Source organism: Fukomys damarensis, unplaced genomic scaffold, assembly GCF_012274545.1.
Source record: "Fukomys damarensis isolate Sample0158 unplaced genomic scaffold, DMR_v1.0_HiC HiC_scaffold_16, whole genome shotgun sequence".
NCBI lineage: Eukaryota > Metazoa > Chordata > Mammalia > Rodentia > Bathyergidae > Fukomys > Fukomys damarensis.
This window is the reverse complement of record NW_022900928.1, coordinates 100,923,009-100,937,688: the sequence shown is the minus strand read 5'-3', so window position 1 is coordinate 100,937,688 and position 14,680 is coordinate 100,923,009. Positions and strand designations below refer to the sequence as shown.

The 14,680-nt window shown below is 47.0% G+C and overlaps 1 protein-coding gene across 2 annotated transcripts in view; it reads right to left on the bottom strand.

Moving 5' to 3' along the window:
* Nucleotides 1–14,680, bottom strand: part of Slc13a4 (solute carrier family 13 member 4) — a 37,650-nt gene that overhangs the window by 22,125 nt on the left and 845 nt on the right. For both annotated transcript variants that reach the window (XM_010616195.3, XM_010616196.3), the window contains exon 2: nucleotides 9,643–9,771. In XM_010616195.3, coding sequence (XP_010614497.1) covers nucleotides 9,643–9,771 — 129 coding nt within the window. The remainder of the gene's footprint in view (nucleotides 1–9,642; nucleotides 9,772–14,680) is intronic.

Below are 14,680 nucleotides of genomic sequence, written 5' to 3'. Positions count from 1 at the left end.
CAAAGAATGCCTGTACCTTACCTGGCCACATTTTTTTCCCAGAACCATTTGAGGATAGGCTACCTAGGTTTTGGCCCTTTCCCCTAAATACTAAAACATATATTTCCTAAGCACTGAGACTTTCTCTTATAGAACCACAGTACCAGTTCTAAACCTCTTTCCTTTTGAATGATAAGGAAATTGAGATATAAGCTCAGTGAAGAGGTTTTTATATGTACAGATCTTCATGTGATCCCCTCGCTTGGACATTTTGCTTTCCTCTCTGGCGGTACATTCTGGTCACACTTCAGGTGGATGCAGAGATGAGACACACGTGCCAGCCCAGCAGCCTGGCCCTCGCACTGCCAGCCCAGACTTCAGGGAAACTTCCTGCTGCTCAGAGCCGTGCACCGAGAATGACCCTGTCTGGGCTGTTAGCACAGAGTTGGTGGGTGCACAGCACAACCACAGGGGCATCTTTCACTTGTTTTTTCTTTTTGTTTTTCCTTTCTTGAGACAGGGTCTCACTGTGTAGTTCAGGCTGGCCTCAAACTCACGACGATCTTCCTGCCTCAGCCTCCCAGGTGCTGGGACTACAGGCTTGCACTACCACACCTGGCCTCACTTTTATAAATTAAAACCCTGCTCAGCTGCTTCTTTGTTAGTTTTCTAGATGGTTGGTTTTTCCTTCACAATAAAACCTTGCTTTTTCAGAACCCCCCCAAGCATTTCAGGAAGCTTGAGGATTATCTTAATCGTTTTCTACAACATGCTGCCCACTTCCTTCCTTTTATAAACAGAGCCTCGGCGTCCTACCTGCCTCTTGCCAGACACTTGCCAATTCCCTCAGATCCCACCACAGGCCAAAATTTCTGACAGCGCATGGCCTTTGCAGTCCTGGCTACAGTCATTCTGACTCTGCATTCCATAGTATTTCTGCTGCAGCTCCCTCTGATTAGAGCACTTGCCGTTAGCCCTTTCCCCACTCTCTAATATCCCGTGACTAATAATCTGTGACTTGGGAAACGAGACAACAGAGCTTGTTAGAATTATTTTTAAAGAGAAATTAGATTCTAAGTGGGTATTGCTTCCAGCAATAAGACCTGGATTTTGGGACATTGGTGGTGGCATTTTTGATTGCTTTTTCTGCCTTTCTGCTCAGAGGTTTTTTTTCTCTGTGTGCCAATCACTGAACTCAGAGGACAGGTGTTTTGGGGCTGTGTTTTAGAAAAGATGGACTCATGGAAGCCACATTACAAAGGTGTCCAGAGTACAGCAATGAAGAACTCGGGCCCTGAAGGTTGCATGATGGCCAGACCCCAGAAAGGAGCTACGGGCCAAGCTAATAAACCCCAACTCCCTGCCACTCCAGTCTTTCAGATGGCAGCAGCAATAATGCATAGCTCATTTAACCCATCATGACGTGGGCCTTAAGATAATGCAGGTGGACTCTTAGAACAGTGCTCAGCACACAAGAAGTGTCTGGTAAATGTTAGCATCAAAGAAGAGAAGACCAGAGCTGCAGGTTCTGAGGGTTGGGAGTCAGCTCTGCCAGCCTGCACAAATGAAAGGATTAAGGGAAGGTAAAAACAGCAGGAAGAACGAGGCAGACCTAAACGTTAATTCTTCCAACTCCTCTAAGTTTTCCAAAGCAAAGGGTGACTGCTTTCTGACTTGGCAAGATTTAGAGCCAGCGAGGACAGAGTGCTGGTGACTGTGGTCTACTAACTAACTAGTCCTTCATTAGGGAACTGCAGGTGGCATCAGCTTGTGATATTAATGAGTATTACTTTCTTCAGACACAGAATTATTGATTGCAGTCTCCCTTTATCAGCATGGCCACTTTCTTAGGTTTCAGTTATGTAAGGCCAACTGTGGCTGGAAAATTCCAGAAGTAAACAGTTACTAAGTTTTATATTGCAGGATTCTTTCACAACCATGATGAAATTGCACATCATTCCACACCATCCCAGTACAGACATAAATCATCCCTTTGCCCCGTATATCTACTCTTTATACCCTACCTTCCCACTAGTCATCCGATAGCCCTCTCAGCCATCAGAACCTGCTGTTGTGCCATAGTGTTTGTGTTCATGAAGATTGTATGTTACCTAATAATGGCTCCAGAGTGCAGGAGCCATAATGCAGACAAGGCATCAGGGCACAGACCGTGGAAGGAGAGGCTAGCTTTGGTCTTATGTGGCAATGCTGCAGAGCATATAGGAAGAAAGAAGATATACACACAGCTTAGTACCACTTTTGATTCTAGGTATTCTTTGGGGCTCCTGGAACATATCCCCGATGGATGGGGAAATCACTGTATATTACATTTTTTGTGTTTTAGGAAATGTTTTTAACTGAACATGATGGCACACACCTGTAATCCCAGCACTTGGAAGGCTAAAGCAGGAGACCAGTTCAAGGCCAGCCTGGGCTACATACTGAGTTCAAGGTCAGCCTGGACTACACAGTAAGACCCTATCTCAAATACCTGCCCATCCCCGTGCCCTCCAAAAAAGAAAAGTTTTCAAAATGGAAAGGGGAGACTTTATTCTTAGATATTTGAGAATGGAAATTTGGACATTAACCTCAACCCCCTGGTTTTCTCACTAAGATTCATCCTCCCTGGTGCCACCTGAACAGAGGGGAGACAGAGACAGGCCAGCTTCATTCTTATAGATAAGCTGGGTGCAGGGACAGGCACTGCCATTCCCAGAATCCTCCCATATCCCACCCCCATGCATGTGGGGTTTCTGGTGCTTTTCAGATAAGCAAGTGGCAGTCAGTTATGGATGCAGAGCCTGCTCAAGACTAGTCAGTGACAGTGCTGGATTTGCATTCAGTTCTCCCCTGCTCCAAACCTGGGTCCTGACCCATTCTGCATTTCCATCATACTTGCCCATGGTGGTACCAGGAATCCTTTCCCTACTCTGAGCCAGAGAGGGGCAGGCTGTGTCAATGTGACTGTGTCCACTCTCCTGACAGGGGCACTTGGTGGCACGGGGTGGAACTAACCAAAATGCAATGAACTATGGGTGAGCCTCTCTCTCCTTCTTTGAAAGGTGGGAGTGTTGCAGCCCTTCAGAGACTGGTGGTAATTTCTGGCAATGGACCTAGAGACTGTTGGTTCATCTAAATGATTTTGCAGTAAAATCCTGTAAATCCTAGGAGTGAATCCAGGATTGTCCTCCCCTTGGCTGTGAGCTAAGTCTGGACAAGGCCAAGGACCCACATGGCTAGAACTGGCATCCATGTGGTACACTGGTAGCAGAGATACACTTTCAGCTGGGACAGTGTCCTGGGTGGGCTTGGACACCCCTCTCATCACCTGATTTACATCCAGAGGTCAGAGGTTTTCAAACCACAATCAGTCCCTCAGAAAACTTAAGGGGCTACTGTAGAAGGAAGGGATCAGGGAGGAAGGGTCCAGGTAGCTGGTCCTCAAGGCCCCCATGATGGATTTGAGTAGGACTTGCCTTTCCATCTGCTTTACATATGGAGTCTGCTAAGATTTGGTTTAAAGAAAAGGTGGTGTTGCTTATAAATAAAATTCTTTGTAAACCTTACCTTGAGAAGTTTAAAGCAGAGAGACACAGATGGGCGCTCACCCAAACTCAAAGCTGGCCCAGCTCCTGTGTGGCTGGGGACACTGACTCATCCCCACCTGTTCTGGGAAAGTCTGGATGTGGGGAGGCCAAGGCAGGGGCTGGGCTTGAGCCCGGGGTGAAGGCCTGGCTTGGTAAGGGCTCAGAGGAAGGGCTCCTCTCACAGGAACATGAGCTGGGTCCCCCAAAGCTATAGGTTCTATAGGTTCTTAGTCAGGTCCCAGGGTTATGCCTGCATGGTGAGTGTGACACCTATTCTGAGGAGGCTGTGCTCAGGGAGGTGCCAGCTAGGAATGCAGCCCACGTGCCAAATGGGCCTGCGTGTAGGAGGGGCATGGGGAGTAGGGGCCAGAAGAGCAGAGTGACAGAGGGAAACGCCCTCTGGGTTCAACAAATAGAGAAAGTCAGGCTCCGGGCAATGGGCAGGTGGCCAACAGGTCAGAAAGGTCAGGAGCCAACAGGGAAGCGGACTGTGACATCAGAGGACCCTTCTTATCCCAGCAGGAGCTGCCCCGGGGCGTTCTCTTGTCCTGGCAGGAACTGGAATCCAAATGATCCTGACCCAGCAGCCTGCTGTGTGTGTATGTGTGTGTTCATGCGTGCATGTGGCAGAGTGGGCAGAGATAGGGAGCACTGGTCATTACTGTCATGAGTAGCTGCGGGCATTGGGCTCTTCCCAAGCTGGGCAATCAAACCATGCTTCTCAGCCCCTCTGCACCGCAAATCCTTGGGTGTGCACTTGTCTGCCTGTCCTGTAGGCAGGATCTCAGCTAATAGGATGGGCGCAGCCATTGTGCCCGCCTGCCAACACATTAGAAGTGGCCTGGAGGACTCTGGAGGCAGATATAATGATAGCAATAAAAGTAAAATGAAAATCCTGACATTAAAAAAACAAACCCACAATGAAAAAATGAAAACCTAAAAATCCAGGACCCTACATACAAGCAGAGGGAAGCTGTAGCTGGATGGTCACAAGAAGATCAGAAAATCCTGAAGTAAAAGACAATGTAAAGTCCATCCCTTTCCCAAGGTATAAAGTGTGTCACTAGTGTCGCTGATGTGGATGCTTGGCTCAAGCTTCCAGGGACAAGAATATGAGGACCATGCATGGAAACCCAGAGTTTTCCCTTACGTGGAGTGGGGAGCTCCTTCATGGCACTCTGCCTCTTTGGCCTGGCTGGACACTTTAAGCCTGATGCATTGAGCTGTAGAAGACAAAAATCATGTCCCCTAAGTCTTCATTCCTTACAGGACTCAGGATCCTCTGGGTGCTCATTTATGAATTCAACAGAAGATTTCAGATTGTATTGCCCAGGGAGGGGACAAGAGCTCAAGATCATGGACCCAAGTCCTGCCTTCACTGCTTAGTAGCCCTGTAACCTAGGATAAGTTATTTAATTTCTCTGAACTTCAGTTTCCTCCTCTGTAAAAGGAATATAAAAATAATAGCTCCTTCACGGAAGATTAAACAATAAAGTAAATGGAAATGATGCCCCATGGAGCCTGGCATATGGTAAACACTGGAAAGTTTGGCAGCTACATTGGACTGATACTGAGCCTGTTTTTAGCTAAAATCCAAGGGCCTTTCACGTTGACTGAGAACACTTGCTTTGACTAAGCTTCATTCTGTCATTTCAGCCCATTAATCCACCCTGTCAATATCGATCTGTCACCATACACTGCTAGCCCACCTTGCTTTGGCATCTGTAAATCCTATAACACGCCTTCGCAACAGTTCTTGGAGTTCTCTCTCCAGCCTGATGTCGGCACAGTACTCGAGACTTTTTCAGCAATCCGGTTGCCACTCAGGTTATCAACTGTGCTGTCTTCTAGCCCACACCAGCTCCGATGAGTGAGAATTTCTTCCCCTCATAAATTTTGAAAACTCCAAGAAGAAAGTGAAATTATATTGAATTACTTCTGTTTAGAATGCCAGGGAAATTAGAAAACCTTTTTAAAGCTAACAATTAAAAGACTGTTCGACATCAAATTGAAGCCCTTGACAAACACACATTTCATTTATCCAGAACATTCCCTCCTGGGGAATTGTGTCAGTCCTCCGCCATACCAGAACATGCGGTCCTTCTGCAGAGACTTCTGTGTTTTTCCATGAGGTCTGTGCCTTCTCTTTCCTATTTCTCTATTCTATTCTCATTTAGAACAGAAATTTCTAAATGTCAGGAGCCTTCTCTGTAGTTCCATATCTCTCCTTAACTCCTGAGTTCCCGTGAGAAAAGGTAATTTAGGATTTGCACATAACTCTTAATGCCTGCTGGCTGACAAGTTATTATCACAAAAAATGATCCTTTATATGTACTTGTGTTGGTCAAGTTTAAGGTCACCTTGAATGGGCCAGGAAGTGCCTGGATTAAACACTTTCTCAGTATTTCTGCAAGGACATTTCTAGAAGTAGCTAGCATCTGAGTCTCAACTCAGTAAATCAGATGGCCCTCCCCAGTGTGAACAGTCATCATCCAATCCACTGAGGGCCTTCAGAGGACAAAGAAAAGGAGGAAGCTGGGATTTGACCATTTTTTCAGCTTCACTTTTTGAGCTGGGACATCTCATTTTATCTTCTGCCCTTGGACTGGGATTTGCATTGGACTACCCCCTGGTTCTCAGGCCTTTGGACTCGCACTGAGTTTCAGCATGGGTATTCCTGGGTCACCAGCATGCATATGACAGATCACAGAATGTCTCAAGCCTCCACAACCAAGTAAGCCAACTCCTGGTAATCTATCTATAATCTATATTTACCTAACTATATCCACCTTGTTCTTTTTTTTTTTTGAGACAGGGTCTCACTATGTAGTTAAGACTGACCTGGAACTTACTATGTAGCCCAGGCTGGTCTCAAACTCACAGTGATCCTCCTGCCTCAGCCTCCTGAGTGCTGGGATTATAGGCGTGCACAACCACGCCCGGCAACCTTGTTCTTCAATTAGTTCTGTTCCTATGCAGAGCCTGTAGTAATGATCACTCAGAGGGGCCAGAAATGAGCTTCCAGAGAAACCACGCCCGGCAACCTTGTTCTTCAATTAGTTCTGTTCCTATGCAGAGCCTGTAGTAATGATCACTCAGAGGGGCCAGAAATGAGCTTCCAGAGGGCAGCAATTGATTCACTTTTTGTCATCCTTGGTGTACTGTACCATCCCCACACTGCACACAGTAGATGCAGAACTCAGAAAACAATTTTCAGAATGTTGAGTGAATAACATGAGGGACAAAGGCCACAATCCGAAAGCCACACCAATCCTATTCACACAGCTTTCATGAAGCAATTATATAATTTACACATCATCAAGAAAACCTGTACCCAAGAACGCTGTTGCAAGGGTGGCACTGGGCTGCACAGAGGGTAGATGACAATGGTACAAATCCAGAGGGGGTGAATTTTGGAGGACAAAACACCATACCCACAGAAGGTTTATACCTCATGCTGTATGATGTTTTAAAAGATAGGGGCATCTAATAGGCTCAAAGGGAAGGGATCAGCACTTTAAACTGAGTAAAGCTTTAGAAGTTGGAAGAACTGGAGAGCTTTTTGTTTTTTTAAAGACAGAGCCTCACAATGTAGTCCAGGTTGGCCTTGAACTCATGGTGATCCTCTTGCCTTGGCCTTCTGAGATCTGGGGTTACAGATGTGTGCCACCACTCTTGGATTTTCCAAGGTGGACAAATGGCCTGAGTCCTGGCAAGTGGTCAGCACAAGCTGGGATGAAATATGACATGAGGGGTTCCTGAGGAGCAGCGGCCTAGTTTTCCTCTGAGCCACAGCACACAGTGGTAGGGAGCTGGCATATTTCCTGCAAAGTTTACTGCTCACAAAGGACTGTAAACCAATGCCCCGCATTTTACTGACACTGTCCTTAATCTAAACTAAGTTCAACTAAACAGATGACATTTGGACTAAGCTGCTCTCTGTAGCCTGATTGCTAAATAACAACACTGACCAGAGCATTTCATCAGACAGGTGGATTAGGATGTTTTTCACCTAAAATGATAAAATTGCTCTCTCTTCCTGTGGCCCACAGCAACTGCAGTGCTTAATGTCTCAGGACTGTCTTCCTTTCCTCTTCCTGAAGTCATGCTAACCTGCAAACTACTGCTTTCAGATTCCCCCTCTAAGCTTGGCCTACCTGGCTGGGCACAGAGGCAGCCCATGGACAGCCGTTGCCTGGCAACACCTACAGTGGGGTGGGCAGACCAGCCTGGCATTCCCCATGCATTCCCCTGCAGGCAGCCCTGGGAGAAGGAGAAATATCATCTACTTTAAGGCTAAGGCATGTGGGCTTTGGGGCTCCCCACAGAGAAATACAAAGATTAAGTCTCATAATGAATCATTCTCTCACTTTAGAATGTTGGTTAGGATTTAGTTCTTTCTCAACTTCATTCTTTTTATCTTCCCTCTACTTATACCCTCTGCCCCTTGAAGTTTTGATTTCATGATTTTAGAGCGAAATCTATAGAACCTGTTTGCATATATTTCTTAAGAAGAAAAGTCACTTTTAAGGTTGATCTTTCTTTTAGGCATGCACAGCTTACTTATTCTTTTTCCATAAAAGAGGGGGAAAGGTTGGAGTGACTGCTTGGTGATTCTGGTCACAGACCAGCTTATGTATCAGTGTTGTGTGTGTCTCTGGGGCTAAGAGCTCTGCTTAGAGTTTTGAGGATCCTCCCTTTGGAGGTGGGGGGAAAAACAAAGGTGGAAGAGGTAGAGAAGAAAGAGGAGGAAGAGGAAAAGGAGGAGGAGGAATGATTACGCAAAGTCAAAGCAAACAAAAGCTGGTATAGAGTGGAAATACAAAGAGTTCATTTGTGATCCAGTGTAACTATTAGGAGCTTTCTTAATTCTGAACTTTAAGAAAAGTTCTTTTATGCAGAGTTAAGGCATCCCATGGGCCCAGCTTCATTCTTGCTTCCTGCACCATAGAGGTTGAGAGACCCATAATTCTTAGTAACAACTCGATGGATTTATGACATCATGAAGCCACGTAATACTTTGTGGAATGTTTTTCTTATAGGAAGCAAGAGTGTAGCCTCTGAAATCCAATTGGTATGGGTTTGAACCAGTTCTACTGTTTCCTACTTTGTGATTGGGACATGTCTCTTTCCTAGTGAATACACTGGAAATATCAGCCCTTCTAAGATTCTCAGAAGCACTGCATTCAGTCACAGATGCTGGTGTAGTGCCCGATTCTTGGTAGGCATTCAGACATTAGTCCCCCACCCGCTTCTGCTTGTCTCCCTTGCCTCTATTACTCAGTCTTCTCCATCAGAAATTCTGAGCAGAAACCAGGGTTGGGATGAGACAGTTCACATGAAGCCAGATGTTGATGGATGAGGCCCTCACTCCTATTTGCTGCTGTTTCTTCTTTATTGGTGCCAGGTGTAAATACTCGCTCTGAAATATAACCAGTCTGGGCTTGCTATTACAGTTTCTCTTTAAGTTTTTGAGAATGCTGTAAAAAGTGAACAGAGAGGGCAGACCCGAGGTCAAAGACAGTAGAGAAAGATCCTACAGTAATCTGGAGCCGGGGAAGGAAGACAGATTTTTTTTTTTTTTTTTGAGGGGAAGATGAAAGCATTGTCAGGACCTAGAGAAACAGGATTGTATCTCTTGGTAAACAAACACTGAGCACCATACTTTATACAGGCTCAGCTTTCTAATGAGATACCCAACAAACTGGAAGCTGGTTCCTCCCATTGTGTGCTTATGGTCTAAATGGACATAGAAGAGCCTGAAAAGATCAACCATAGCCACTCATAGGTGCCAACAATACAGGCCCTAAAAGGCTCCAAACTGAAGGCTCCACTGGATGTGTTTAATCATGAAAAGCTCCCTGACAGAGGCGAGTTTTGAACCCTTTCCAAGGAGATGAGGGCCTAGGGATAAAGGGGAAGAATTGAGGGACTGGAACAGCAGGTGCAAAGGCTTGATGCTCAAGGGTGAAAAACCCCTCTTCCTTCAGTGCTCTGAAAGTCTCCCTTTGCCTGGCAGCATCTGTCATGGGCACAGCTGGGCCTGGGCATGGGGCTGGGTCACTAGTGGTCTAACCTCATTGGACCGGAGAACTCCAAAGAATGGGTAGAGGAAGGCAGGCACCAGTGCTGCAGCTCCCAGTGGCACCGCCTCGGACACCCAGTACACAGCCGTCACGATCAGCACGTAGGCACACGAAGCTTCCTGGAGGGGAGGAGAGGACAGGTTAGTCCCAGGGAGATAGGATCTGAATACACCCTGGGGCTGGGGCAGCTGGCACCAGACACAGTCCTGCATGGTGCAAAGCTGTGCTGGGCAGCTGAATATGGGAGAACCATTCTTTGTGGGTGAAGCGTGGCCGCTCCTGGGGACCCTTGCCAGGCACACAGTCAGCACTGGTTTGCAGCACATTGGCCGCTGGGCCATTGGATATCACATGGCTCTGCCGGTGCCTGGAACTGAGAGATTCAGCCTAGCACCCAGAGCCAAGATGAGAAACTACAAAGGCAGCGTTCAGACCTTTAACTCAGACTGGAGCCAATTTGATCAGATACTGGAGACCCTAGGGGAAGCTGGAGATGGTTCATGATATGGGATTGGCTCCCATGTGTGCTGTCCATCAGCAAAGGGGTAGAAGATCTAAAGATACAGGGCATTCTGTGTTTGCCTGGCTAAAGGGAAGCAGTTTGGTAAGAAGTGAGATTTAGGTATAATCCCAAAGGTGGCTCCCACACTGTGTTCTTATGGCCCTGGGATGAGTCTCAGGAATATCCTAGAGAGAACAGCAAGGCCTAACCATCTCCAGCCTTACTCCTGAAGACTGGCCCTGCTCTCAGTTGATTTCCTAGCTGGCTACATCCAAGTTTATTTGAAAAAATTAAAAAAGGCTTCACTGCTTTAAAAATGAATAAAATTAAATCTCCTTGCTTCCGATTGTTAGCTAAAACAACATTATTCAATAGCAATTTTGTTGTTGTTGTTGCCAAGGCTAGTGTCAAACTTGGGCTCAAGCGATTCTCCTGGCTCAGCCTCCTGCTAGCTGGGATTACAGGTGTGCACCACCATTTAGTAGTAAATTTTAATACAATAAATTGCTAGGCAAGAACTGGTTGGCTATTTGCCCCTCCAGTGTCCTGGCTGAGGTTCTTTCGTACTTCACTCCCCTTGAGTGGCTGGGTGAGCCCTCCCATGGGGTTGTTTACAGAGGCAGTAGAGAGCTACAGCAGAGAGCTGCAAAGAGCCTGGTGGGGAGTGGAGCAGAGGGAGGAAGCAATCCTGAGAAGAGGACACTCGTTTTAGAGGAGGAAGAATGAACTCCTAACTCAGTATTTCTCAACCTTGGCTCTAGTGACATTTGGGGCTGGACAGTTCTTTGTTGTGGAGCTGGCCTGTGCCATGCAAGGCATTTTACCACATTTCCCCCAAAATAAGACCCAACAGCCTTGAAGCTGGACATCAAAAATGCCAGCCCCCATCACCCTTTCTGTGCCTTCCCTGCCTTACAGAGTAGCCACCAAGCAAGAGAAGAGTGAGGTAGAATGTTCTGAATGACTCGGGCGGTCAATATGATGGTAATGACCACTAGGGCTTATTTTCCAGCTAAGTCTTATTTTCAGGGTAACACAGTAGCAGCATCTCTGCTCTCTACTCGCTAGTTGCCAGTTGGAACATCTGAAAATGGTGCTTCTTGCTCTTTGCATCCTTTCACCTGCCTGATGCCATAGGAACATCCTTTCGAAAAGGAAACAGAATGCCATCCATGTGGAAGGGGACTGGAAATTCACCAGCATTTCCTCTAGTCCAGTTGCTCTTGGGTAACTGAGAGGTGCACAGAATAAATTAAGTACAAGTTCTTATCTAAACCCAGACCCCCCTCACTTTGGCCTCCGGTAATGCTGACTGCCCCAGTGATGTTATGGAGCTGTTGAGGAAGGTTGCTAGGGGCAGCATCGCCAAGCTGCAGGACTCAGAGGTGCTGTGAATTTCTTAATCTTCACCAAGTTCTAAACCATCGGGGCTCAGGGGACCTCCCCTTGCTGCGGAGCCGGGAACCTGACAGATCTAGCTGTGTTTGCAAACTCCTGAGTTCAAAATAAGCCTCCTCCAACTGTTGCGTTGAAGTTACGTAAGGTTGCTGTGCTCAGTGAGGGTAGAGGAGTGACCCAAAGGCTTGGCTGAAAGGGATCTTGCTCTCCAGATAGCCATGGCTTATGGGGCTGGGATCTGCGAGATGGGAACTGGGCCCACAGACTGTTGACTACGGCTCCAGCAGGGTCAAGAGATGAGAGAGAGAAGGCTTTTGGAAGTGCTCATAAGAAGCAGAATCAATAGTGAGGAAAAACAGCTTCACATGGGAAAGAATATAATTGAGAAATGCCCTCTTTGTAGTGGAAATAAAACTACCTGAAGGATTCAAAGCTCTCTGGAGCCTACTTCTCATTGCTTTTCTGGGAAAGAGACAGAATGAAAGGCCTTAATTCCACGTAAGATAAAAGAACAGAATGCCTGTCTTACTGGGAACCCTTTATCCTGGTCACTAGAGGGTCATAAGTCAAGGGAGTTAGGCTGTAGGGAGGGAGAGGGAGAGAGAGAGGGAGAGAAGGGAAGGGAAGAGAGAGAACTTTCCTTCTACCATGCACCATTTGGGGTTAAATTAGGGGATCTGAGGTAGGCTGGAGTAAGCTTTCCAATGGTAAAGACCTTTAGGAACTGGGATAAATGACTGGAGGAAGTCCCTGTGCTACCTTCAGCCAGCAAATCACACTAACTTCCTTCAGCATTTGGCACACAAGCCAGGATTTAGACACCCAGCACACTGCAGCGTTCCATTCTAGGAATCCAGGGTCTCTCATCTTACTGGGAGGAATATTCTGGAAACCCCATGTCCCTGTTCATCAGGAATTTGGGAGTTGGTAGGTATTCAGGGAATGACTTTATGGGCCAGTGTTGTTGGGATATATGTATATGTATATGTGTGTGTGTGTGTGTGTGTGTGTGTGTGTCTACATACATTCATACATACACATATATCTATGTGTATCTATTTTTTTTGCTACTGTTCAAAAAAAGGAGACTGTTCAAAAGTGGCAGGTCCCTGTGTAAAATGTTGCTACCTTGAGACTATCTTAGGCTTGGGTCTGTTTGACTACCACAGTGACAGCTCATGAGGTCTGGTTGGCAGTAGCTTGATGTCTATTCATTTGCCCTCTGTAAAACTTAACATAGGAGGTTGGGTGCGACATTCACCCCACTGGGACACTGAAGAGGTGCTTAGTGATGGATGCCTCCTCTTGTGCCTGCTTTAGGTTTTATTTGGTGGTGCTGGGGATGAAAGCCAACCTCATGCATACCAGGCGAGCACTGTACTACTGAGCTACACCCTCTACGTCTGTGACATGACAAACAGGTCCAGGAAGACATTTGGACCACTTCTAGAATATAGCTGTGGCTGGGCATTGTGAGGAACCATCAGAACCTCAGGCTGGGAACTCCTGCCCAAGTACTCAGCCACTGCTCTCCAGCCCAGTGCAAATAAATCCACCCAGGAGCTCTATGGTTTCCATGTCAGAATGGAACAGTCTGATGAGAGGGGTGAAGGGTGGGTGAGAGAATAATTTGTATTGGGCATCTAGCTTGGGCCTCCTGTGTGTGAATGCTGATTTAAAGCAGAGACCAGCTCCTTAAAACTGCCATGGGGGCCAGGAATGTAGCTCAGTGGCGCTGCACCTGTCTCACAAGCACAAGGTCCTGAGTTCGATTCCCAGTACCAAACAAAAGGAAATGAAACAAAACAATAACAACAAAAACTGCTGTGGGGGAATTGGTCCCTTAAGTCCTTTAAACCAAGCTGACATTGAGTGAAAAGCACCACAAAAGGAGGACAAAAAGGGCCCACGTGGACCACGCATGTGTTGACCATTGGGCAGCTTGAGAAAGACACCAGCAGCAATCCCCGTCTGTTAATACCAGCCCAGGGTTCATTGCATTTCCTGGAACCTCTTTATCGTTTCTGTTATTAAAGATGTAAACCAGCTTGTCTTTAGGAATTATCCTAATCCCCTCTATTTAACTTTTTACCTCAGTTTTGGTTCCAAGTGACTCAAGGAGCGAGTGGAAGTGCTCTTTCCCTTCCTCCCACCACCAGAATTCACCAGAGGTGGCTTATTTTTCCTAAATTTCAAGGGTAGCACCAGTTGGGGGCAGGTGTAAAACTGTCCAGGAGGTGAACAGAGAGGAAGGGAAGGGAGGTAAACTACGGGTCTGACAAACAACTGATCACACAACCCAAGCACAGCTCCCTGTTCACACGATCCCTGTTAAAAATTAGGTCATAGTCCAGAGTTTGGGACCTGATTTCTTTCTTTTTTCTTTTTAGCTTTTGGATAAAACCCAAGGGCACTCTACCACACAGCTACATCGTGAGCTCTTTTTTATTATTCTATTTTGAGGCAGAGTCTTGCTAAATTGCCCAGGCCGGCCTTGAATTTGCAGTCCTCCTGCCTGAGCCGCCCCAGTATCTGAGCCTACAGGCAGGCACACATCACCACACCTGTCTGCCTCATTTCTCTATCCTGCTTTACGATTGACGTTCAAGAACACAGAGAAGAAAATGCAGAGGATACAGATTACCCCAGGGTCATGTGCTCAGGGCCACAGCAACATGCCAAGCTCCACTTCCGATTTCAGCTTTCCTGCCCTGGGGTGCACAGGGAGCCTCAATGATTCAGATTTTCAAACTTTGGTTATCAGAGCCCACCACAACCAACCACCAAGCTGGACTGGCTCCACAATGCCCTCGGCCCCCCTTGCCCTCTGTGTCACAGGCCTTCCTGTGTGTGTAGCAAGGCCCCAGCATGTGCCAGGCCCTGGCTCTGTGCAAATCTGTCAGTGATTTCAGCCAAGGTGCCTTCTCTGTCCTAACGCCTGGCTGGGCCCACAGGGTTGGGGACTGGCACTAAGATGGAGGCAGTTTTTGGGAAGCAGGTATTTGGCCTCCTCCCTCCCTAAAAAGTTCATTTCTTCAAAGATACACTAACCCATCTCAGGGTGCTCCTGATGCTCCCTACTCCCTTTGCGCCCTCCCTTGTGTGCTCTGCCCCGGACAGAGCCAGGC